The 22,510-nt window shown below is 56.4% G+C and overlaps 8 protein-coding genes across 8 annotated transcripts; 5 read left to right on the top strand and 3 right to left on the bottom strand.

Annotated features, from left to right (window-relative positions):
* Positions 1 to 310: 310 nt before the first annotated feature.
* WHR41_08862 (uncharacterized protein) lies at positions 311 to 3,280 on the top strand (the record flags this gene model as incomplete). The annotated part of the gene is made up of 2 exons (XM_069377466.1): positions 311 to 480; positions 540 to 3,280. 2 exons carry the CDS (start codon positions 311 to 313, stop codon positions 1,186 to 1,188), a joined length of 819 nt encoding a protein of 272 aa, XP_069225546.1. The 3' UTR covers positions 1,189 to 3,280.
* A 3,390-nt stretch (positions 3,281 to 6,670) lies between these two features.
* On the top strand, positions 6,671 to 8,257 carry WHR41_08861 (uncharacterized protein; the record flags this gene model as incomplete). Its single annotated transcript, XM_069377465.1, has 1 exon — positions 6,671 to 8,257. One exon carries the CDS (start codon positions 6,671 to 6,673, stop codon positions 8,255 to 8,257), a length of 1,587 nt encoding a protein of 528 aa, XP_069225545.1.
* A 1,758-nt stretch (positions 8,258 to 10,015) lies between these two features.
* WHR41_08860 (uncharacterized protein) lies at positions 10,016 to 11,858 on the bottom strand. The gene is made up of 2 exons (XM_069377464.1): positions 11,706 to 11,858; positions 10,016 to 11,632 (listed from the first exon to the last, which is right to left on the bottom strand). Exons 1-2 carry the CDS (start codon positions 11,760 to 11,762, stop codon positions 10,421 to 10,423), a joined length of 1,269 nt encoding a protein of 422 aa, XP_069225544.1. The 5' UTR covers positions 11,763 to 11,858; the 3' UTR covers positions 10,016 to 10,420.
* Positions 11,859 to 12,118: 260 nt separating this feature from the next.
* WHR41_08859 (uncharacterized protein) lies at positions 12,119 to 13,123 on the top strand (the record flags this gene model as incomplete). Its single annotated transcript, XM_069377463.1, has 1 exon — positions 12,119 to 13,123. The coding sequence occupies one exon, from the start codon at positions 12,119 to 12,121 to the stop codon at positions 13,121 to 13,123; it is 1,005 nt and encodes a 334-aa protein (XP_069225579.1).
* Positions 13,124 to 13,448: 325 nt separating this feature from the next.
* On the top strand, positions 13,449 to 15,931 carry WHR41_08858 (uncharacterized protein; the record flags this gene model as incomplete). Its single annotated transcript, XM_069377462.1, has 5 exons — positions 13,449 to 13,799; positions 13,862 to 14,753; positions 14,808 to 15,072; positions 15,123 to 15,235; positions 15,297 to 15,931. The coding sequence occupies exons 1-5, from the start codon at positions 13,548 to 13,550 to the stop codon at positions 15,929 to 15,931; spliced, it is 2,157 nt and encodes a 718-aa protein (XP_069225580.1). The 5' UTR covers positions 13,449 to 13,547.
* A 407-nt stretch (positions 15,932 to 16,338) lies between these two features.
* Positions 16,339 to 17,670, bottom strand: WHR41_08857 (uncharacterized protein; the record flags this gene model as incomplete). The annotated part of the gene is made up of 1 exon (XM_069377461.1): positions 16,339 to 17,670. The coding sequence occupies one exon, from the start codon at positions 17,668 to 17,670 to the stop codon at positions 16,339 to 16,341; it is 1,332 nt and encodes a 443-aa protein (XP_069225573.1).
* Positions 17,671 to 18,106: 436 nt separating this feature from the next.
* On the top strand, positions 18,107 to 19,375 carry WHR41_08856 (uncharacterized protein). Its single transcript, XM_069377460.1, has 2 exons — positions 18,107 to 18,622; positions 18,688 to 19,375. The coding sequence occupies exons 1-2, from the start codon at positions 18,438 to 18,440 to the stop codon at positions 18,977 to 18,979; spliced, it is 477 nt and encodes a 158-aa protein (XP_069225574.1). The 5' UTR covers positions 18,107 to 18,437; the 3' UTR covers positions 18,980 to 19,375.
* WHR41_08855 (uncharacterized protein) lies at positions 19,012 to 21,883 on the bottom strand. Its single transcript, XM_069377459.1, has 3 exons — positions 21,320 to 21,883; positions 20,964 to 21,260; positions 19,012 to 20,910 (listed from the first exon to the last, which is right to left on the bottom strand). The coding sequence occupies exons 1-3, from the start codon at positions 21,345 to 21,347 to the stop codon at positions 19,637 to 19,639; spliced, it is 1,599 nt and encodes a 532-aa protein (XP_069225572.1). The 5' UTR covers positions 21,348 to 21,883; the 3' UTR covers positions 19,012 to 19,636.
* Positions 21,884 to 22,510: the final 627 nt, after the last annotated feature.

Genomic DNA, 22,510 nt, shown 5'->3' with positions numbered 1-22,510 from the left:
AATACTTGTAACGGAATAACAGTCTCATTCTGGCAAGCTTCGCGCGCATCGCGAGACCTGGAGAAGCTGGTGACACCGACCTCCGAGCTTCACGCGTCGCCCGCTCGTCTTCACCCAGACATCGTCTGGACCTCACGCCTCTCCACGCGCGACCCACGCATTTTCACCGGTCGTCAGGCTTCCATGACGTCGCATTCTTCTGTAATATATCATAGGGCCAGCCATTGAGCTCCGCGCCCGTCCACTCATTTGAAGCGATCCTCCGGCGCATTGCGCATTGTCGCGTTCCAGCGACCTCACTTCACCAGCCATGGCCGACCCAGAGGTTGTCGTCGACACCCAAACCCCGCAAGAGGACACAGATATGCAGAATGTTGACATCACTGCCGACGAGACGGCTGCTGGCGGCGAGGGCGACGAGGATCCAACTGGCCTGGAGGACATCGAGCCTACTATTACTGAGCGGGTGGGGTTCATTGAGTAAGCTCGAAGAGAAGAAGCACAGGATACAGACAGATGCTCACAGTATCGTGCTCCAGCTACCTCCGCTCGCCAATCATAGAACTCATCATCGGCTCCGGCGATGCGCAAACCACCCTCTCAGCCCACCAAGGCCTCCTCACCCAAGCCCCATACTTCCAATCCGAAATCGAGCGCTTCGCCTCTGGCGCAGCCCGAAGAATCGAGCTCCCCAACGACGACATCGACGCCTGCGCCGCCGTTCTCGAATATATCTACAAGGGCGACTACTTCCCCACCGTCTCCGGCAACACAATGGAATACGATCCCTCGGTCCCCAGCCCAGACGACACCGGCGTCGCGCTGCTGCGGCACGCGCGCGTCTACACGCTCGCGAAACGCTTCGGCCTCCCCCAGCTCGCGGGCGTCGCACACAAGAAAATCCACCTCACGCAGAGCACGGCCAAGGGCGAGATCGCGTACGCCCGCTTCGTCTACCGCGAGACCGGCGCCGAGGACGAGGCCATCCGCAAGCCCGTCGCGGCCTTCTGGGCCACCAGGTCACATGTGCTGCGCCACGAGGCCGAGCAGGAGTTCAAGAAGCTGTGCCTCGAGTATCCCCAGTTCGGCTTCGACGTGCTCAGCTTGGTGCTCGACATGCAGGAGAAGCGCAGCCAGCGCGCGGAGGCGTCGAGTCAGAGTGGTGGGCGGAAGAGGCAGAGGCTTTGAGATGGCCGGTGGGATGTGGAAGGAGATTTGCTGCATTTGAAGGTGAGGGATTTCGCTGCAAAATGCGCGAGTGTGGCAATGTTGCTGCATGTGTAATGGCCATCGAGTGGCCTACAGCTGAAAGAAATATACCCATTCTTCTTCATGGCTCCGGCAGCCTGACAACGGATGGTAGCACATGCTGAAGGTATTTCTCTCTGAGCAGCTCCGTCAGCTGATCGATCTCCAGAGAGCTCAAATGCTTCCGGTGAAAGTGCCTTTTCACAAGCCCCAACTAAGCCGTCTTGCGGCACACGTGAAAAGAGTCACGTTCATTGTTATCACTTTCCTCAAGCGATTGACGGCAAGGCACTCACATGTCTCCTTTCAGAAGCTATCAGCGGATCTTTTCACGGAAGGCTTGCATGTCACCCTCAGACTGTTTCACTCACAGGCATGAATGTCTTCAATCCTGAAATCTGACCTTCACTGGAGGATGACGTGTTGATTCCTCCTTGGCCGCGTGTGGATCGGCAACAATGCATATTCCATTGTGCTCTTTTGAGCAGGTCTCTGCTGACAAGATCTCAGAACATTGGGACCCTGCCATTCAGGCCGCTTCGGCATCTCACAAGCCTCACGTCAACGATTCCATCAATGATATGAACCAAACGTTCCCATGCTTCTTGAGCGCCCGGACAATAGATCGATCGAGTCATTGACGAACCCGTTGTCACGAGCCGTCTTTGAAGCTGTCGTACGCCGATCAATCATCAGGTTGTTCAGACGCTGTCATTGATAGTGGCTCTTACTTCATTGTCCCCCTCAATGTCAATAAGTCCACAGTGCACGTGAACGGCACTGACCAATCTGCAGCGTCCCAGGCTTACGTATCTTTCTTGGAACAACCATTGGGGTTCTCCGTCAGGAAAGCCACACGCTGCTATTGGCCAATGAGCACATCACACATCTCAAGTCAAACGGGTCCGTAATTCACGTGATCCAGATTCCCACCCCATGCTCATTCACTTCACCGTGTCTCCCTTCACCAGCCACCTGCTAGACGTCTCGCAGGGAGTGCACACGCTTCAATCGAGTCATCAATGCGTCGCCAGCCTCGAATAAGCTCGTGCAGAAACACCCGCAGTCGAATTGAATGCAATTTCCTTGCTGCAGGGTCCTTGTGAAAGACCGTGACAAACGCTCACGTCTGCCTATAAAGAGGCTTTTCCCCCCACCCCAAAGGTCCCAACAACACCGACCTTCCCTCCGCCAACACCTTTCCGTCCCCTTCTTTTCCTTTTCCCCCTCCTCCCAACCGCAAACGTCTTCACCATGGCGTTCATCGGCCCACGCCGTTACCCCCAGCCGGTCATCGTGATTCCTGGCTCCTCGGATGAGGACAGCCCCGAGCCGGTTGACAAGAACGCAGATGTTAACGTTACAGGTGATCGCTTGAAGTCTCTGGAACTCGGTGGCTCTCCGGAATCCCCTTCCGACGCCAGAAACGCCATCAGGCAGGCCATTGCATCCTCGTCCGGAACTGACGGCTATCCGGCCGAGCCGCCACGCAAGAGGGCCAGGACCGAGTCACCGCCGCATTCGACTCCATCCAAGGGAAAGGCCGTCCGCTTCGGCACCCACGAGGAGGAGCTCGAGCAGAAGCAGCAGCAGCGCCAGCAGAAGAGGCGCGAGAAGCGCAAGAGATACAAGCAGAAGCAGAAGCAGCAAAAGCAGCAGCAGCAGACTGGCTCCCATGGCACCCCTTCCCTGGCCCTGGACGAGACCGACCCGGCTCTCATCCCCACGCCCTCCCCTGAGCGTGGCCCGCCCAAATCATTCTCCCCCTTCACTCCGCGTAACAAGCGCATGCATGCTAAACCGGCCGGCTCTAGCAACAGTCCCACCGAGACCTCCAACATGCAGCACGCCACCTCTTCCGCCCCGACTACCACCGAAACCTCCAACATGCAGCGCACCACCTCCTCCACCGTCGCTGCCTCCACCACAGGCTCCAACGACGCCGCCAACAACTCCACCGGCGACGACAACAACAAGGACGCCACCGAGAACACCGAGGCCCCGACTCCGGAGCACCCTTCCACCGACCCGCAGGCCCCGGCCGACCCTCGCCCGCCGGTCCAGCCGCACGAGCTCGTCGAGCGCGCCCTCAACCACCTCAACAACCTGAGGGCCCAGCTGGCTTCCGACGAGCACGTCGCCAGCGCCCGCGAGGACCGCCTGATGCAGCTGCTCAGCCAGGCCCGCCAGCTGCGCGTCGCCACCGCCCAGTGGCGCCGCGACGGAATGGTCGTCATCCGCGACCGCGAGCGCGTAAGTCCACCCCCTCGAGTCCCTTCTCTCGCCGTCCGCATCGATACTGACACTCATCCAGAGCATCCAGCGCATGCGCAACATGACTCCGCACGAGATCGTCGCGGTCCCGGGCTGGGTCGAGCTGCTGAAGCCGCTCATGCTCGGCGCTGAGCCGGTCCAGGAGGACCAGAACACTGGAGGCCAGTGATTTTTTGGGATGCCCTGATGCCCTGACCTCGGACGGGTGCATCGAGGGGACTTTTTGGGATGCCTTGGCGACGAACAAGTGCATCGAGGGACATGAATAATGCCGCGGCAGCATATCTTAGACAGCCGCGATGAAATGAAAACACACTTCTCTTTCCAGAAATCCCGTTTCAGTAGGCCAGAGCCGATGGGAGCAGCGTGTATAGATTGGAGATGGCGGTTTTCATGTGGTTTGTTGTTGTATTGTTGAAGTGGATATCGCACGCGCTCTCAATGGAAGTATGGTGTTTTCTACTTCTGGCAAACATGGTGGCAGCACATGTGTCTTAGAGAAGACTGTTTTCTTGTGACATCTTTTGGTAACCTCGGAGTGCATACCATGTCCTCTCTCAGTGAATCAACTCGGTTTTCCGCCTCTAGCAGGCATGCTATCAGCACGTGTGGCTTGGAGATGGAAGTCTTCTTCGACTCCTTATTCTAATCGTGAAGCATATAACATCTGCGCTCTCGATGGAACAACTCGCATTTCTGCCTTTGGCGGGCATGGTAGCAGCACATGTATCGTTGAGAAGAAGGTTCTCGCACGATGCATTTTCTCGATCCAGATTAGCTTGCCATGAACACTGTAATGTATCCGAGTCGGTCTTATGCCTCTGGTGTTGATGGTAGCAGCGAATATGTCTTTGGCAAAAAGATTTCCATGTGCCCTTTGTCTTGACCAGAGTTCGCTTCTAATTAGTACTTTCGTTGGTCCAAGCAAGTGTTCTAGCTCCGATATTGATGAGAGCAGCGTATATACATTCAAGAAGCAGCTTCTCCATTTGGGGCCTTATCTTATTCAGAAGGGGCTTGCTAGAAGTATTCTCATGGTTTCGAGTCGTTTTTCTACCTCGGCTATCGATGGTAGTAGCGTACATGTCAATGTCGACGAGTCGACATTGATGATTGCTGCAAGATGCGAAATCCAGCGCATTGGAGAAGAAGTCGCAATTGGCGTCTCCGAAGCTCAGATCAAGGTTGAGGAAACCGGCTGAGGATTGAGTCCAGAGGTTTGCAGACAGACAAGCAGACAATAGCGTTAGGGCGAAGACGGCGTGGTTGATGACGGAAGCGGTCACCTTGACATGCCAGTGGGAGTCCAGCTGTCAGTCGATCACGTCGTATATCCTTCCGCATGAGCATGGTGGTTTTGTCGGTGCCTACGAGGGCGCTACTTGCACTTACACTGCGCGGTCAAGGGTAGGCAGTGAGCGCGGCGTGCGTGAGCTGTTTGGGATGAAGATCATAGGGTGATGTATCATCGTAGCTTGCCAAAAGTTCTCTTAACAGTCCGCTGGTCTTCTGTATCTGATGTTGGTAACAGTAGCGTACGTGTGATAATGAAGATTGTCTTGGCCGCCATCAAACGAACGACTATCCACCCTCTATCCATGGATATCTTCAACTTCGGACCTCTGGTGAGGGTGATAGCAGCAGATGTGTCGTCGAGACACAGATTTCACGTGAGGTCAACTTTACCATCCGCATCCTTTGCATGTACCCAGGTAGCTGTAGCGTGGAGGAGGAGGCCGTCTGGCCCTCTCCGATCGCGGCAAAGCTCTGGAAGTCACATTGCCAGCGTATGCATTGCGCAGGAGGAGCTCCGTCCGCCTGGGCAATTTACAGCTCCACAATATTCAAACTGCGGGCAAGCATGTGTGCGCAGGCGTTGACGACATAGAGTTGAGATTCTGCGGCCAATTCTGCAGTGATAGACTCCAGCTCCTGCTGAAACTGTGCTGACCTTCGACCGTAGGCTCGTCGTCGCTGAACATCCGCACCCGCTGCGACACGCAGTGTCAGTCATCGTAACAGTAGCAGGTACTTTTGCGTTGGCTATCCAAGAAGACGACAATGCCGCTACCATCGCCAACGTCGCCGACGACGGCACCAGCAATCACCCCGGGTAGGCTGTCCCTTCTCAGCAGCCAGTCAAAGCCTCCTCAGTCCGACAAGGACAAGGGCCCTGCTCCTAGAGACAGTAGTCAAGATCACCGCCGTATTCTAGCCGAGTGTATGATTCAAGACTCGTCCGCGAGCAACATCAGCGCGACGTATGTGCTTTGGTTCTTCCGTGACGTATATGTATCGCTAACGCATCGCATGAGTGGTGTCGTAATGACCACGAGGCCTCTCTTCTCCCAGAGGAACGTCAATACCATTTGGACGTCCGCGAAATCACGCAAGCCGAGGACAACGATCGACGGTGAGCCCTACCGCCGTCCAGCTACTGGTAGTTCAGCGAGGGACGCTGGTGTGTATCTTCGATTCGCAGGGCGCAGTGCCCCTGTACCGAGAAGACCGACGATCCATCTCCAATAGCCGCTCTCGTCCGGGAGAATTGGCTTTGACTTATAAAGCCGCAAAGTCGTGTAGGGTTCGAATCTAGCATTCCCTAACACAAAATGCCTCTTCGGTGGAATCGGTCTCCGAGGTTGACAGAATCTAGGATTTGGATACTACAGTTGAAGATCCTGACGATTTCGACTCATCCGATCGTGTCGGAATTATTAGCCGATTATTGAGATGATACGGGCACAAAAGCAAGGGTCATGGTCCCATCGCAAGGTGATGGAGAGCACGCATCAAATTTGCTCGGGGGGTTAGCAGGGTTAGGATTGGGGTAATATTTCAACATTCGAGACTTCGCGATCGAGAATCATGTAAAGACCAAGGAACAGGCCCGATATCGTAGATGCTTGCTCTTTGATTCCAGGACATGTGAATTGGATGAAGGAGTCTCTGGCAGTCAGGCTCAGGATATGAAGACGTAATCACAGGATGTGAGGTTCTGTAAATGAGATGTCAGGGTCCAACCACAGTCCTTCTGGAAGGCGCCCGGCTCGGCGCGATCGGCGCTTTGAAGAAGTTCAGACTGGAGCTTAGCGATGCGCTTAAACTTCTAGATTAGAAGATTTTCCATTCAGCACATCCAGCAAAGATGTTCGCCGTGAAAGGATGGGCAGTCGATGCCTCGACTCTGAAGCCGCAGACGAAACCGATCAAGTCTTCGAAAGCGCAGGATGCGCTTGACAGAAAAGCTGCGCAAAATGAAGATAAGCCACAACAGAGCGACGACAAGGCGTCGCTCAAGCGTAAGAGAGAGCAGACACAGAACGAGCCCGACCTAGGAAAGCAGTGGGACAAGCATGTGGAGGGAAAGGATGTCAGCAAGCCTAAGCCATCGAAGAAGAAGGACAACAAGAAGCAGAAGCGCGAAGAAAATGCTACGGAAGGTGCGAGCAAGAAGGATGGCGCGCAAGTGAACAGAGGTAAAGAGCAGAAGGGTGCTGAGAACAAGGAGCCAAAGGCTCAGTCCGGGTCTAAGAAGGAGAAAAAGAAGGGCAAGCAAGGGAAGGGAGACACAGCTGCGGCCGAGGACGGCGCGTCGAAGCCCACGGCCGCGACAGTAGCAACATTACCACCTGCGGCGCCGCCTCTCCCGAGCAAAGCAAAGCTTACTCCTATGCAAGCGGCCATGCGACAAAAGCTGATCTCTGCGCGATTCCGTCACTTGAACGAGACTCTTTACACTGCTCCTTCCGCCGAGGCCTTGGAGCTGTTCGATTCGAACCCCGAGATGTTTGAGGATTACCATGCAGGTTTCAGGCAGCAGGTAGAGGTATGGCCAGAGAACCCCGTCGACAACTTTTTGGCGACCATTCGCCAGCGCGGCAAGGTGAAGCAGTCATACTTGAACAAGAAGGGCTCAAAATCGAAGCCAGCCAAGGGCTCAGAAAACGACGCTGGACTGGAGCCTCTGCCGAGGACGCATGGCACTGCTATCATCGCCGATCTTGGATGTGGTGATGCCCGTCTCGCTCACACTTTGACGACCTCTAATGAGATCTCATCGCTCAACCTCAAATTGCACTCCTTCGATCTGCACTCTCCATCAAAGCACGTTACCAAAGCCGACATTTCCTCATTGCCACTTGCTGATGGCTCCGCCGATGTTGCGATCTTCTGTCTGGCACTCATGGGGACGAACTGGATATCCTTCATCGAAGAGGCTTACCGAATCCTGCACTGGAAAGGCGAGCTGTGGGTTGCGGAGATCAAGTCGCGCTTCGGCAGAGTAGACAAGAAACAAAAAGTCGTCGACCACTCTGTCGGATCGAAGAGAAAGGCCAAGATGCTCGCACCAAAGCTCAAGAAAAAGGAACAGGAGCAGGAGGAGGCGAACGAGCAGCAGACCCTCGCCACCGAAGTCGACGGCGTGGAACCTCAGCAGCAGCCCACGACCGACGTCCACGGCTTTGTCGAAGTCCTCAGACGTCGTGGCTTCGTGCTCAAGGAAGGCGAGAAGAGCATCGATCTCGGCAACAAGATGTTTGTCAAGATGGAGTTCATCAAGGCCGCGGCGCCGGTCAAGGGCAAGGGCGTTGCGTCGGTCCCTGAAGACCGCAAGCCCAAGCCTACGAACTTCCAGGCTAAGAGGTTCATCGAAGAGAAGGAGAAGGACGAAGACATTCCCACTGATGATGAGGCGAAGGCGCTGAAGCCGTGTCTTTACAAGATTCGTTAATGGCTCATTGTATTAACTTCGCTATCTATTCAATTTGTACGAAAAGCGCCCCATGAGTCTATCACAAAATTTTCGCTTTGCACGAACTGATACTCCAATCCCACACGTATAATCTTTGGATCGTCCCCCAAGGTGAGGGAGTTGAGAGGTGAGCGTGCCTTTTGCTCCTCCATTTTCTCTTTTGATCTTTTAATTTCCTTCTTTTTTTGCTGCTATCGAAACCTTTGAAGATTCTCAGAAATCGACAGAGTGGAGAGTAAATCCGTCGCAATCGCCGCATGCTTCCTCCTTAGAACCGATGGTCCTACCACAGACCACCTACTCATCGTCGAAGTCGAAGATACCGAGACCCTCGTCCGAAAAGTCAACGCTCTCTTCGTCAGCGTCGTACTCCGAGTCCGCGACCTCATCCTCCGAGAGATCGATGCTCTCTTCATCGGCATCGTAACCAGCATCGGAACCCTCAGCCACGGAAGAGTCGATGCTCTCTATGTCGGCATCGTAGTCCGAGTCCGAGGGCATTACCCGCCGATCTAAAGCCGGCGCCGGCTCGCGCTCAAGCAACTCCAGCAGCTCCTCGTGATGATTGCGCGTCGCCTCCACGATCGCACGCGCGACGATGCCATCGTCGCTGCTGGTAGGAGTCCAGCGGGAGTCGGTGGTCGAATCGTCGATGAGGGTCGACGAAGAGCCCCAGCGAGTCTCTACATCTGCTTCATCGACGCTGTCGTTCTGTGCCGGCGGGTAGGTGCCCTGGTCGCTGGGCTCCGTTTCCTCATAGAACTCGTCTGAGGAAGACGACAACGAGGATGAAGAGACCAAGGTCGTGTCGTCAGGCATGTTGGCAGCCGCTCGCATGGTTGCCAGGAGACTGTCCAGGGCATCGACGTGGCCCTCCAGCAGCTTGTCCCAGGTTGGCTGGTCGTTAGGAGTTGCTTCATCGTCATTGATGGCATCGGAGCCGGAGGCGGTTGACGCGACGAGAGCGGGAGTCTGACCGCAAGCGACAGGAGAAATCGCTGAGTCCGTCGAGAGCAGCTCAGGCGAGAGTAAGACCCCAGAGTTGTCAGATGGAGCCACGACAGGGTTGATGGTAGACTCCTGCGGTACTGCCATCGGCGCCAGAAACACGCGATTAAATGCCTCTCTGGAGAACAGAGACGAGAAGCCAGCAGCAGCAGCACATCCGAGAGCCTCGCGCTTTCCAGCTTCATCGATCGCCGGGAAGGGATCCTCCAATTCTTCGTAGGCGGCGTCAATGTTCTCTTCGATGTAGTTGCGGTAGAGCCAAGCACCGACCCTCTCGCGCGTGTTCAGGGCGGAGTACTGGGCCTCGGTGAGGACAGACAGGACGCTCTGAGCCTGAGCCATGCTGTTTCTTGCTTAGTGGTGATTGCTTTTGGTTTTGTGAAGTTTGATGGTAGCTTGGGTTGGTCAGGTGCGAGACTGTGAGGATAGGGCGCGGTTGCTAAGATTTGATTCTTGACTGGCTTCACAGTAGGAGTTGACTTGGGTGCAGTTGGTAGTAGCGGACATTGGAATTTTCGGCGTGGAAGGGCGTTTCCCCTATTCTCGTGGGCGGCCATTGGAAATCATTGGGTTTTGCAAGAGTGTCCTCACAGTGTCCTCATGTCGGGAGCGTAATGCTAGATCGGGTGGTGATGGGATGACCACGCATGGGCGTGAGGACATGGGGATATGCTTACGCCGAAAAAGGGAAAACGATTGGAAGCAGTTTCGTTCACAGGGAGAAAACGATTCTTCGGTCGGAGAGCGAGTCAATTGCTTCAGGAGCCTATCTCGGCCTCGTAATCTATGGTAAGCCAAGTGCCATCGAAGACACTGAAGGGGAGGGCCCGAATGCGTCACGCCGTGCACGGCGGCATAGGGATGCGGAGTGCTCGTGCATCCCATCACATCGGCACCATGTGTGCTGTGTGCGCCTGCTTCTTCTTGTCCGGGAGTGCGCCCCGAGATTTTCGAAAGGTTGGAATTTGCCGAGCGATTTGTCCCGAGAAGCAGTGGTGACTACCGGACGTCAGATGGCGCGATGCGGTGTCCAAAGACTCGTCCATATCCAATCGACTACGTCCAAAGATGAAGTCGTCCGCAGCTAGATAGCTTTATTGATGGAGTAGAGTGTTCCAATCGTATGTTACACCTTCACGTTCGCACTTTCTCATCATCACCGAACTCCTCGACTTCCTCGGTACTTCCACTGGCGTCGCTTTGAACATCGTCCCGGTCTGTGATGGATGGCCTTGATGCTGCGCGAGGCCTGCGCGAAGCACTTCTCTGCCCGAAAAAGTCTTCGGTTTGCAGTCCTCTCACAGATTCTCCCCTGATACCACGAACGTTCTTCCCGCTTTCCTTCATGTTTCTAATGTGCTCACGAACAGGCACCATGGCAGCATCACGGCATGCCTCCTTGATCTCTGACCCGCTCATACCGGCACTCGCGCGAACCAGCGCATTCATGTCAAATGCCAATTTCTCGCCAGGGCCCCTCGATTCGTCTATCCGTGTCTCGGCTAAGGTAATGTTGAAGATCTGACGTCTCTGGCTTGAGTTTGGCAGGCTGACGGGGAACTTCTTCGGCATGCGGCGCAAGATGGCCTCGTCGATGTCCTGTATCCTGTTCGTTGCGCCAAGGATGCAAATGCGCTGCGTGCCTCCCTGTTTTGTCGAGCTGGCAAGACCGTCCCAATGTGTCATGAACTCCGCTTTAACCATTCCAGATGCTTCGTGCTCGCCGCTTCTGCGCTGTCCAAGTACTGCATCAATCTCGTCGATGAAGACGATCGTAGGCTGAAGCTTGCGTGCAAGCGAGAAGACAGCGGCTACAAGCTTGTTGCTGTCGCCGTACCACTTCTCGGTCAGGGTAGAAATGTGCAGGTTGATGAAGCATGCTCCACTTTCCCTTGCAAGCGCCTTCGCAAGCATAGTCTTTCCGCATCCTGGAGGTCCGTATAAGAGAACGCCAGAGGGTGCTGAGAGTAGAGAAGAGTGCCCAGAGTAAAGGTGCGGCATGGTAAGAGGATAGATTACGCTCTCCGTGAGTTCCTCGATGATTGCGTCCAGTCCTCCGATATCATCAAACGTCACCGGGATCTCATTGGGGCTCACAACCTCCATAGCTATTGTCTGCTCATACTGCGACAGTTGGAGATCCTGCGGCTTCGCTCGATCATCTTGCGCCGGTGGTCTTTCTGCGTCATCCCAATCATCGTCTTCAATATCCTCCTCGTTGCTGCCGAATATGCTCTTCAATCGGGCACTGGCTGCGAGTGATTTCTGATGGGCTTCTGATTTGGCGCCGGCGTCTGGGTCAAGGCGGGAGAGGAGCGAGCGAGTCAAGAAATACATGAGGACCGGCTGCGAAAATGTCAGCCCGACTCAGAGAGTGGTGTCTCAACCGTGTGCCGCGGTGTTCGGGTCTGGCTCTTACTGCTGCAGCCATCATAATCCAGTCTTGCACGTTGATCCATTTGCGATCAGAGGCCATGTTCGTTGTCGCCCGAGCCGACCGCTCAAATATATGGTAAGGACTGTGCGGTGGATGAAAGAAGTGGTATTATTTCTATGAGGAAGTTGGTCTTCCACCGACAGGGCAGCGAACGTTGTCGCAGGCATGTGAACGACCGGAGGATTCGACGCCCGATTACGCCACACGTGGCTGCTTCCGCTGGCGCTGCTCACCGCAGCGGATCTGATAAGGCTTCGAGCGCGTAAAGTGGAAAGTCAAAGTCGCGTGCACCGCGGCGCGTCACTTGAGGCGAAAACATTCATCAGCGTTCGTCGTCCATTTTCTGGAGATACACCATACAATACATCGCACAATCGATCTTGGACGAGCGCATCATGTCACCATCAGCTACAGAAAATGGCGATCTTAAGCCAACCACTACCACAACCAATGGCCACTCTCCTTCATCTCACAAGGATCACGAGGAATACCAGTACCTGAATCTTATTCGCGAAATCCTGAGAGACGGCGAGCACCGACCAGACCGCACCGGCACTGGAACTCTGGCCATTCCATTCCCGCCTCAACACAAGTACGCTCTTTCCAAGCCGGACGGAACCCCTGTACTTCCACTTCTTACGACGAAGCGCGTATTCTTCCGCGCAGTGCTCGCCGAATTGCTGTGGTTCGTATCTGGCGACACAAGTGCCAAAACATTGCAAGACCAGAACGTGAAGATCTGGGACGGCAATGCATCGAGACAATACCTGGACTCCGTGGGCCTCTCGCACCGGGAGGAAGGCGACCTCGGCCCGGTCTACGGTTTCCAGTGGCGGCATTTCGGCGCCGAGTACCAGGATCGCAATGCAGATTATTCTGGACAGGGAGTCGATCAGCTTGCAGAAGTGGTGCGAAAGCTGAAGGAGAACCCCTACGACCGACGAATCATTCTCAGCGCTTGGAACCCCGCGGACCTCAAGAAGATGGCGCTGCCTCCTTGCCACATGTTTGCGCAGTTCTATGTCTCCTTCCCAGCATCAGCACCGACGAGAGCAGACGGATCGAAGAAGGGTACTTTGCACTCGCTCCTTTACCAGCGCTCATGCGATTTGGGCCTTGGTGTGCCATTCAACATCGCTTCGTACGCTTTGCTTACGCATATGCTCGCGAGAAGTTGCGATCTAATTCCCGGAAGCCTGACCCACACGATGGGCGACGCACATGTCTACATGGATCACAGAGAGGCGCTCGAGGAGCAAATACAGCGCGAGCCTAGAGACTTCCCGACTTTGGAGCTTGGGAAGGGGGCCGGATGCAGCATTGATGGGTGGCAGGTGGAGGATTTCAAGGTGGTTGGATACGAGCCCCACAAGGGCATTGCTATGAAGATGAGTGTGTAATGACTGGGTCCTCAAACTACATGCGTGTACTGTAGATCATGTCTAGCATGCGAGCAATCGCTTTGAATGTCCTAACGTGGAACGAATGGGAGATTTCGTACTGATCCCATGCCTGATGTATATATCTGGCTCCATGATTATCAGTATCATGATTCCTGCTATTTGTCAACCCTAGAATATCCTCAAATTGTCAATTTTGGAATGCATCTGTCGGTGTTTGCTAGACACCTTCAGAATGGAAGCTGCGTCTCCAGCGGATAGAACGGCAAGGATATTGCTGCCTCAGGCAACTATCCACGCCATCCTCCAAGGCGCAGCAGGTGCCAACATACATCCGGTGCATTCGATGCGCCCACGACTCGCAAGCATGGCACATCGCAACCGATAATCTTACGCTCCGTGCGACCATTGCTAGCCACACATCATGGCGTCACGCGACCCTTCCACGACGCCAGACCAGCGCCGACAATCCGGCAGCGCGACCGACTCCCCTGGGAAAGATGGCTTGGATCGCGTGGAACTCAGCGACCTGGACTCCAGTCCGCCGCAGCTGCCGGTGGAGCAAGATTTGATGCAGTTGGCGAGGCTGGGAGAGCTGCGAGGGATTCAGAAGCTGTTCGACAGCGGGCGCTACAACGCGAAGTCTGCAGATGAGCAGGGCATCACCGCGCTACATGTACGTGGAGGAGATCTCCGGGCAAGAGATGAGGGTAGAATACTGATGTATGGAATCTGTAGTGGGCTGCTATTAATGGCCACCATGCGCTTTGTCACTTTCTCATCCAGTCCGGAGCCGATGTCAACGCGAAAGGAGGCGATGCTGAGGCCACACCCGTACTTTGGGCCAGCAAAAAATGTCATCTCCAAATTATACAGCTGCTGCTAGCGCATGGTGCCGACCCCTTGACGCAGGACGACCAAGGGTACAATCTGCTTCATTCTGCGGTGCTCGACGGCAACGTCTTGCAGCTCATACTCTTGCTCCACCAGCCAGACATCCCCGTTGACGTCCCGGATGTGCAAGGTCACACGGGCTTAATGTGGGCGGCGTACAAAGGCTTCCCATCTTGTGTTGATCTACTCCTGCGCTGGGGCGCTGACGTTCATGCGCAAGACGACATGGGATTCACCGCGCTGCACTGGGCTCTTGTCAAGGGTAGCTATCCCTGCATACAAAAGCTGGTCGACTACGGCAGCGATCGTTTCGCAAGGAGTAAACCGCAGCCTGGCGAGACTGACGGTGACACACCTGCCATGACTGCTTCCAAGATGAAATCGGAGCGTCAGTGGCGGAAAGCATTGTTTGAATCTGGTTACGATCAATCCGGACAACCAATCGCATTCCCTGTGCCGTTCATCAAAGACAAGAAGTGGTTCTTCAGCCGGTTCTTCTTCTTTTGGCCATTCATCCTCGGTGGCATTCAGCTCCACATGCTGGCATACATGCTCGTGTGGATCTCAATACCTTGTGTGCTTATCCTAGGATACGTACTGAATCACCTCGTTCAGAAGCTCTTCCGTTGGGCGCCGAACGATATGAAATCCATGCAGCATACTCCATTCCTGGCCGGCATCTTCGCTGGGACTTTATTCTGGGTCGGTGTCCGATGGGCTTTCCGCATCCTTCCTAGTAAGCCAACACTCTCAAAATGATTGGCTAGCGACGCTGACAATTTGCAAACAGATACTTTGTACACTAACTTCTTTCTCAACATTGCATTCGCGACGTTTTACGGCCTAACCACTTACTTCTACTTCATGACCATGACTGGCGACCCGGGCTACATTCCCAAGAGCAGCAGCCGTGGGCAGACGAAGAAGACGATTGATGAATTGCTCGAACATAACGTGTACAACGAGAAGCATTTCTGCGGGCCCTGTATGATACGGAAACCTTTACGGAGCAAGCATTGCCGGCGTTGTGGGCGATGCGTTGCGAGGCAAGACCAGTAAGCATGGGAAACCTTCCATCAGCGGGCCGGTAACTAACATCTCCCAGCCACTGTCCATGGGTAGACGCTTGCATCGGCGTAAACAACCACAAGCACTTCCTCCTCTACGTGATCAGCCTCATCATCGGCATCGGACTACTGATCCAGCTTACATACGCATGTACGTCCACCCATACTACCAGACCCTTAAAACTCCATCGCCAGCGACTAACCTCCCCCAGACATCATCCAACTCCCCCCACCCCCTCCCAGCGCCCTACACTGCGAAATCCTCAGCCCCGACCTCTGCGCCCACTGGACCAAAGACCCCCTCACCCTCGTCACCAACGCCTGGGGCAGCCTGCAGCTCACCTGGACCTTCATGCTCCTCTTCGTGCACTTCGTGCAGATCGCGCGCGCCCTCACAACTTACGAAAGCATGCGCGGCAACACCGACATGGGCCCGCTCATGACGGCCGTCGCGACGGGCTCCGTCAGCCCCGACACGGCCTCCATCACGGCGTCCGGCGCCGGGCCCGACCCCGCTGCCCCCGGCCACGGCCGCAAGCAGAAGGAAAGCTGTGTCTCGTCGTGGACGAAAATGCTGGGCCTCGATGTGTTTTTCCAGCTGGCGTTTTACGGCTCCAAAAAGCGCGAGACGCAGCGGAAGCGGCGGAACCCGTTCACGAGGGGCGTGCTGAGGAATTGTCAGGATTTCTGGGGCGATGGGCCGGCGTTTGGGCGGAAGGAGAGTGGTGTTGCGTTGTTGGGTGGGCAGAGGGTGGATTATACGAGTATGTATGAGGTGCCGAGGGGCGGGATGAGGTATCGCGGTGGGGGGTATGAGGAGGTTGCTGGGGAGGATGTTGAGGTGTAGGATAGACGGTTTGTATTGATACGTGAAGCCCGATTAATTGGCCCACCTGTGATTGTGTAGGTGCTCGTTTTGAGGCGTTGAAGGAATGGGTCGATTGTGACCGGAGCGAATACAATGTACCAAAACGCCTGGTTTGAAGATGATCGTTGAATTCTTATGCTCATTCTGTGACCAGCTATCTACAAGTCCCGTGATCCCGTGGTTCCTAGCCGACGCTACAATTCCATCGCTAAACAAACGCATTGACTCCGACTGGTCAGAAAGAGTGAAGTTCGCCATGCTGCTGATTTGTTGTGTTCAATTTTGTCCCAGAAAAGAAACGCCTTCCCACGAATTTCCCATATCGCTAACCCGTTGTCGCATCATCAATCGATCGTTTCAAAAGTATCACAAACGACTCATCGCATCTAATCCAAGTCGCTGTCCGCACCGCGCCTGTAGCCAGCGCTGCGCCCGCCCTTCTTCGGCGAGCTCTGCCTGGGCCTCCTGCTGCCGGCGTCCGAAGAGTAGCCGTCCGCGTTCTTCGGGCGGTATGCGTCGTAGTAGCTGGCAGTCCGGCCAGAGTTCGAAGCCGTGTATGAGGTGCTGAGCGTCTCGCTGCCGGCACCCTTCTGGTACGAGAAGTCGCGCTTCTTGGGGCTGCTAGACCTCGAGTCGCGACGCTGCTTGTGGGCTCCGGGCTTGGACGACGGCGCCGAGCTCCTCTTGGGCGGCGCCTCGCCGTTCTCTCGCGCGATGGCGGCAACGGCCTCTTCGGCCTCGCGCTTCCACCGCTTCTCCATCTTGTGCGCTTCGATCTTGGCGCGGCGCTCGGCGTCTTCGTGCGCGGAGCGCACGTGGTCTCTCGTCGAGCGCTCCTTGCGCTCGTGGCGGTGGGTGTTGGAGGAGGTGTCGGTGTAGGCATCGCTGCGCTCGGAGTTCGTGTGGTCGTAGTGGCTGCCGTCGGCGACGCGGTTGATGCCGCCCACGCGCGCGGGCTTCTCGCGCTTGTACTGGTGGATGTCGCGGTCGCGGTAGCGCTTGCTGTGCGTGTCGCCGGTGTACTCGGTGCCGACCTCGGTCATGCCGTCGGTGACGGTCGCGGTGCCCCAGGACTCGGTCATGTAATCGTCGTCGCCCCAGACACTGTGCGTCTTCGCAAAACCACGCTTCGCTTTGATACCCTTCCGGCCCTTCTTGTCGCGGCCGACCACGGTCGACGCCATAGACTTCTCGCGCATGTAGTCTTGACCGTGCACGACACTTCCTCCGCCGAGCTTAGTAGACTTGGTGGCGTTACTGAGCGTTTTGCCATCGGGGCCCTTGCGGCGGAGGACAGTGGATTTGTAGTCGTCCCAGTCGTCTTGGCCGAATTTGAAGCCTCCGTTCTTAGCCCAGAAGAAGAACCAAATCGTAGCAATGACCATGCCAGTGCCGATCAGGGCGAATAGTACGAGGAAGCCAGGTCCGCTGAATTGGTCCGCAGATTTGCTGCCAGCACCGGGCTGGTACTTTCCGCTCACGTCGTCACGGGCGTGGAGGCTGACGGTGCGTTTGGCAAGGTCTTGGACCGCCATGGGCGACATAGGCTGAGAGGAGACATCGTTGGAGCGCGGCAAGATATTCTCTAATGATGAGGATGGCGATGTCGAGCGAGAGTCGAGTTCGAGAGAAGATACCGCCAGGTCCGAGACGGATTGCTCGCCAGCATCTTGTGAGCGGCTAAAGAGAAAAGCGAGAGCGTGCGGTACGGGCGCCATCGTGGATGTGTTCGAGACTGCACTCAAGGTACTGAAGGCCGAAGCCTCAGCACAATCGTCTGGTAGTGCAGATGTTCAAGCGGAGCCGTTGGCGTTCGGCTTGCCGTGGATCTGGCTTGGATTCGGTGGATTTGAGCGAGGTGTTTTGCGTTGTGTAATTGCAAGAATGGTGAAGCAGGATTTTCGTGTGGATGCGAAGGACGGTAGGGCCGAGCCAACACCCCAATAATCGATTTTCGGAGGGCTGCGCGGCCTTCGCCTTCGAGGTGGTTGGAGTGGCTGGGGCCAAAAAGCGGGAGGCTGAAGTCGACTGTTTACCCTAGCAACCGCGACTACCCCAGACCCTGAAACGCCGTGATGTCAGATTCGAGATGGGGAAGTCGAGTAACGTTAGGATTATTAGCGAGTGCTGTCCTGTGGACGACCTGCGCTCTCAAACATGGATGTCGGATAATTTACACGATCAGACTGACTGGAGGAATCAAGCTGAATATCATGTTTCGCGACGACTGAGTTTCTCTCTAAGAATAGACACCAAGCGATTCCACACCCATTCCTGAGAATCGACCTCTCACCGCACCCCACCTCACCACCTCACCTCCAACTTCGGCTCCTCACCACCGAAAACCCAACGCCGATTCCACCACTATATAAGCCTCAATAGACCCCATATAATTACAGCAAAAGACTTCTCACTCACCCCATCCAACTCCCCCACCGCAGCCCACCGCTTCCCTCCCAAAAATCCTCCCAAAAATCCTCCCAAAATGCCACCCAACCCCCACGACACCCTCGCAATCCGCAACCTCCTCGCCCTCTACTGCCTCGCCCTCGACACCAAAGACCTCAACCAGCTCTCGCAAGTCTTCACCCCCGACGTCCGCGCCTCCTACCCCTTCCCCGGCGGCGAAATGCACGGCCTCGAAACCGTGCAGCGCGTCATCGCCGGCCGGTGCGTTCCCCCCTCCCCTCCCCCCCCCAAAACAAAAAACCCGCGCTGACCTAGCTCGACCGCAGCCTGCACGCCATCACATCCCAGCACGCCCTCACAACGCAGCACATCGCGCTCGCCCCCTCCGACCCGCCCACGCGCGCCTCCGCGACGACGTACTTCTCCGGCGTGCACTTCGGCAAAGGACAGTGGGAAGGGTACACATGCACGGCGTACGGGAAGTACGTCGACGAGCTGGTGCTGGTGCCGGGTGTTGGAGCGGAGACGGCGGGCGCGAGCGGGGCGTGGAGGGTTTGTGAGAGGCGGGTGGAGTTTATGGCGAGGGTTGGGGAGGAGGGGATTTTCATGCGGGATTGAGGGAGATGATGGGCGGGGTGGGATGTGATGGGTTGGGCTGGGAAAAGATGGAGGCGTTGGGTTACAAAAGCTAGCTATGGAAGGAAGGCTGGGGAGGGACGCCGGGTTTTCGAATGCATACGCGGGCGAGGAGGACTAAAAGCAACATCCCGAAAGAAGCAGGAAACGGATATCGAAAGGACTTCATTGGCGGATTCGCGCCTCTCGCTGAGAAAGATAGAATAGAGACTGGAAAGCAACACCCGCATGAGGCGAAAGACTTGAGCGGATGGAGAACGGGTCGGAACCCGTGACTTGCTGTTCATCCGCGGAAGGCCTTCGTCGGGGTTTTGAGGGATATCAAAGTAAGTGTACGCCGTGCCGAAAATTTCGCTGCTCGCTTTGCCTGACCCAAAATTTTTTTCCCTTTCATTTGCCGTTGTCATTATTGTTCGTCAAGTTTCATTGAGATTCGGAGGCGAGCACGGCGGGGGTGTGGTGGTGTTGCCGTGGTCGGTGCGGGAGGTTGGGTGGTGCTGCTGTCGTCCACTTGAGGCTGTGACCACTGTCGGTGGGGCGAAGCAGCGGAGGATCGATTAGGCATGGGAGTGGGCGGGAGGTCCAGAGCATGGCGGAGACCGTGCCATCGCAAGTATTGTGACGCCAGACCCTGATTCATCACCTCGCAGCAGCTCCATTACCGTTGCTGCCACCATTGTTCCTGCCCAGACCAGGATCGCCAAACATCTGAGTAGCAGCCCGCCTTTCCTCATTCGATGCAAGGCCGACATCCTGTCGTGACTCGAGATTGCCCGATGCCTGCGACGCGTCGTTCGCCCAAACCGCAAAGCCATCCGCAGGAGTAGCATCGCCGCGCGGCTTTCCCTTGGCGAAGTCGCCAAGGGCGCCGTTGATGCCCGTGAGCGCCCAAGCGAAGACTGCCTGGTCGCGGATAGCGGACATGAAGTCGTGGTGGTCGACACTGTGAGCACGGGGCGGCGAGGCGGAGTCGTGCCTTGCGCCCATGGGACCGAGCGAGGGCGCGAAGCTTGTTCCGAGACCGCCACTGCCGGCTCGCACTTCGAGAGGCGGGAGTACAGGCTGGCTTGCCCAAGGAGCTGCGAACATGCCGGGTTCGTGGACTGGTCTGGTCGCGGGCTGGGTCTGGCGAGGAACTGCAGGGCGGGCTTTGCGGAGACAGACGACCAGACCGTCCGAGGTGCAGGAGATGACGGCTTCGAGCTCGATGGGATCATTCGTAGCACGAGTGGGTGCGGTGCGAGGAGTCTCCGGTGACGAAGGGATCGAAGACGCGGACGACCGGGATTCTCTCGATTCACCAAAGATGGCCTCGTGCGTCTCGTTCTCGTTTCCGCTGTCTCCAGAAGAAGTGCGCGAATTGGGATCCCCTGGGTTTGGCGCGCTTGTGTCAGTGTCAACGTCCATGCTGTCAGAAGACTCCAGTGCCGACGATTGCGTACTCCTGGAAGATATGCCTCCTTGACTGCGAAGCTGAACGCCACCTTCGCTCATATCTTCACTCATTTCCGTAGTCATCTCGTCGTCGCTGTCGGCGTCGGGAGCCGGTGCGGGATCGTCTGTTCGAGGGTCTCGGAACCAGAACCGAAGATAGGCGATCGAGTCGTTGCCCTTTGCGTTCTCAATACATTTGATAGAATCCTGCAAGCAGTTCTCTGCAATACAGTAGTAGAAACTTCGACCGCGCATGGCAGCGGCTGGAATGCCAATGACCTCCTCCAGCGCGCTCGTGGCGTACATGATGGTCAGTGTGCGGGTGAAGCGATTCAGGAAAAGCGCTGCTCGAGGCTCGTGCAGTTGAGCCTTTGAAGGCTGTGTGAATTTGGCGGAGATGTGCGACAACATGTGGTATCTCGGGTCCTTGGGCGAAGCAGAAAATATGCGTCTGACAATGGGCGCTGCAAGCGCGCGGCCTGATGGGAGCGTCAGCTTGAAGCCGGTCGTGCCTGCTTGACGTGAGACGTACCTTGTGCTTTGCCACCGCGCTGGTAGATAGAGGTACAGACGATCATCACGTCGTAGACGATGGTGAAACAACATTCGCAATTGATCCAGTCGCCGGATTTGCTCATGACATTGCAGTAGGCCAGCACGGCCGCCTTGTCCATGGTGACGCGCTTGCGGTGAAACTCCTGTGCCTCGGGGAGCTCATCCTTGGAGAAGAACTCCCACGCAGAACGATTGACGATTTCATCTGGAGTGTAGCCAAGGATGTCGATCACGGAGTCTGAAGAATACAAGATGTGCGCCTCGGGCGTCAAGTCTGGTCACCTGGTCAGCATTGGCCGGCGTCAGGGTGGAGATGCGCATGCGAGTGCTCACCATGAATCGAGATAAACGTCGTCTCCATTATGGGCTGTTGGACGGACGAGTCTTAGATGTCGAGCGTGAGCATCGAACAATGTACCGACTAATGGGCAAGGCCACAAGCGCAGGTCTGACTTGTGGCTTCGAGCCTCTTATGTCTCCTCTAAACAATCTTGCAACCTCGATTGGCGTCTGAACACCAAGTGTAGTGTGTCTTGCTCGAGTACTCTGCTTCGGTGGATTGGGCGAGCCTGAGAGGTCCTAAAAGAGCCACTGGCTGCCAAACGTCCGCCTCTTATCTCGTGAGGGGGATGTGCGTGGAGTGGTGCTGGAGCGGGTGCAGCGCGACGAACTCGTGCTCGGTTATGCTGGCGAGAAGCAGTCTGGATGAGGCGATGGTGGTTCCACGGGCCGGAGGCGGGTGGCGACAGGGCGAAATGCTTCGACCGGGGATGGGTCCAGGTTCAGCGGGGCTGGGTCGGCGAGGAGGCTCGAGTCCAGGAGAGCGGCGCAGCTGGGGCTTCGTGGGAGGGATGAAGACACAGAGGGTTGCGAAGCGTGGTGTCTTGCTGGCGGTCCCAAGGCGGGCGCAAGGTGGGCCAATGAGGGCGGGCAGGACAGTCGCGGCGCAGGGTGCAGGCTCCGTGCCGCCAACGAGGCGCGCGAGGCCCGGCGCTGCACGGTGGCGGGTCGCAGAAGTCAGCAGCAAGGGTAGCGGTACGTCACGATTGCAGAAAATTGAAGTCTCACGCGATGGCGGCGCTGTGCGAGGGCCACGGCCGGCGGCGGGTGGGTCGCGGGCAGGTTTGAGAATCGGCGTCTTGACCTTGCATCGAAAATAGGTAGGCGGAGGCTGCGGGCCGGCACTGCACGCTTAGGCTTGGAGTTAGGCTGTATACTGTAGGTCGTCCGGTATATGTAGTTGCGGCTGCGCTCTCGGCGGTGTCGCAACTATCGACGCCTGCTGGTGGTGCGCGGCGTGGGTAGGTCCGTGAGGACGAGGCTTGGAGAGGGTCTTCTTCTTCACAGGCACGGAGCGCGTCTCAGCCAAGCAGCACAGCACAGCACAGGACGAGCGGCAGACCGACGGCGAGCGGCCAGCGTCATCGGGGTGGGAGTCGGCATCGGCAAGGCCTGCGCGAGCCACGCACGCGGAGCGACACGCCGTGCCAGGTGGCTCTCCCCGCAAACGCCAAAGCGCCATTG

Source organism: Cladosporium halotolerans (genome assembly GCF_011745625.1).
Source record: "Cladosporium halotolerans strain TM138-S3 chromosome Unknown Sca50, whole genome shotgun sequence".
NCBI classification, from domain to species: Eukaryota; Fungi; Ascomycota; class Dothideomycetes; order Cladosporiales; family Cladosporiaceae; genus Cladosporium; species Cladosporium halotolerans.
This window is presented reverse-complemented; position numbering and strand designations above follow the sequence as displayed.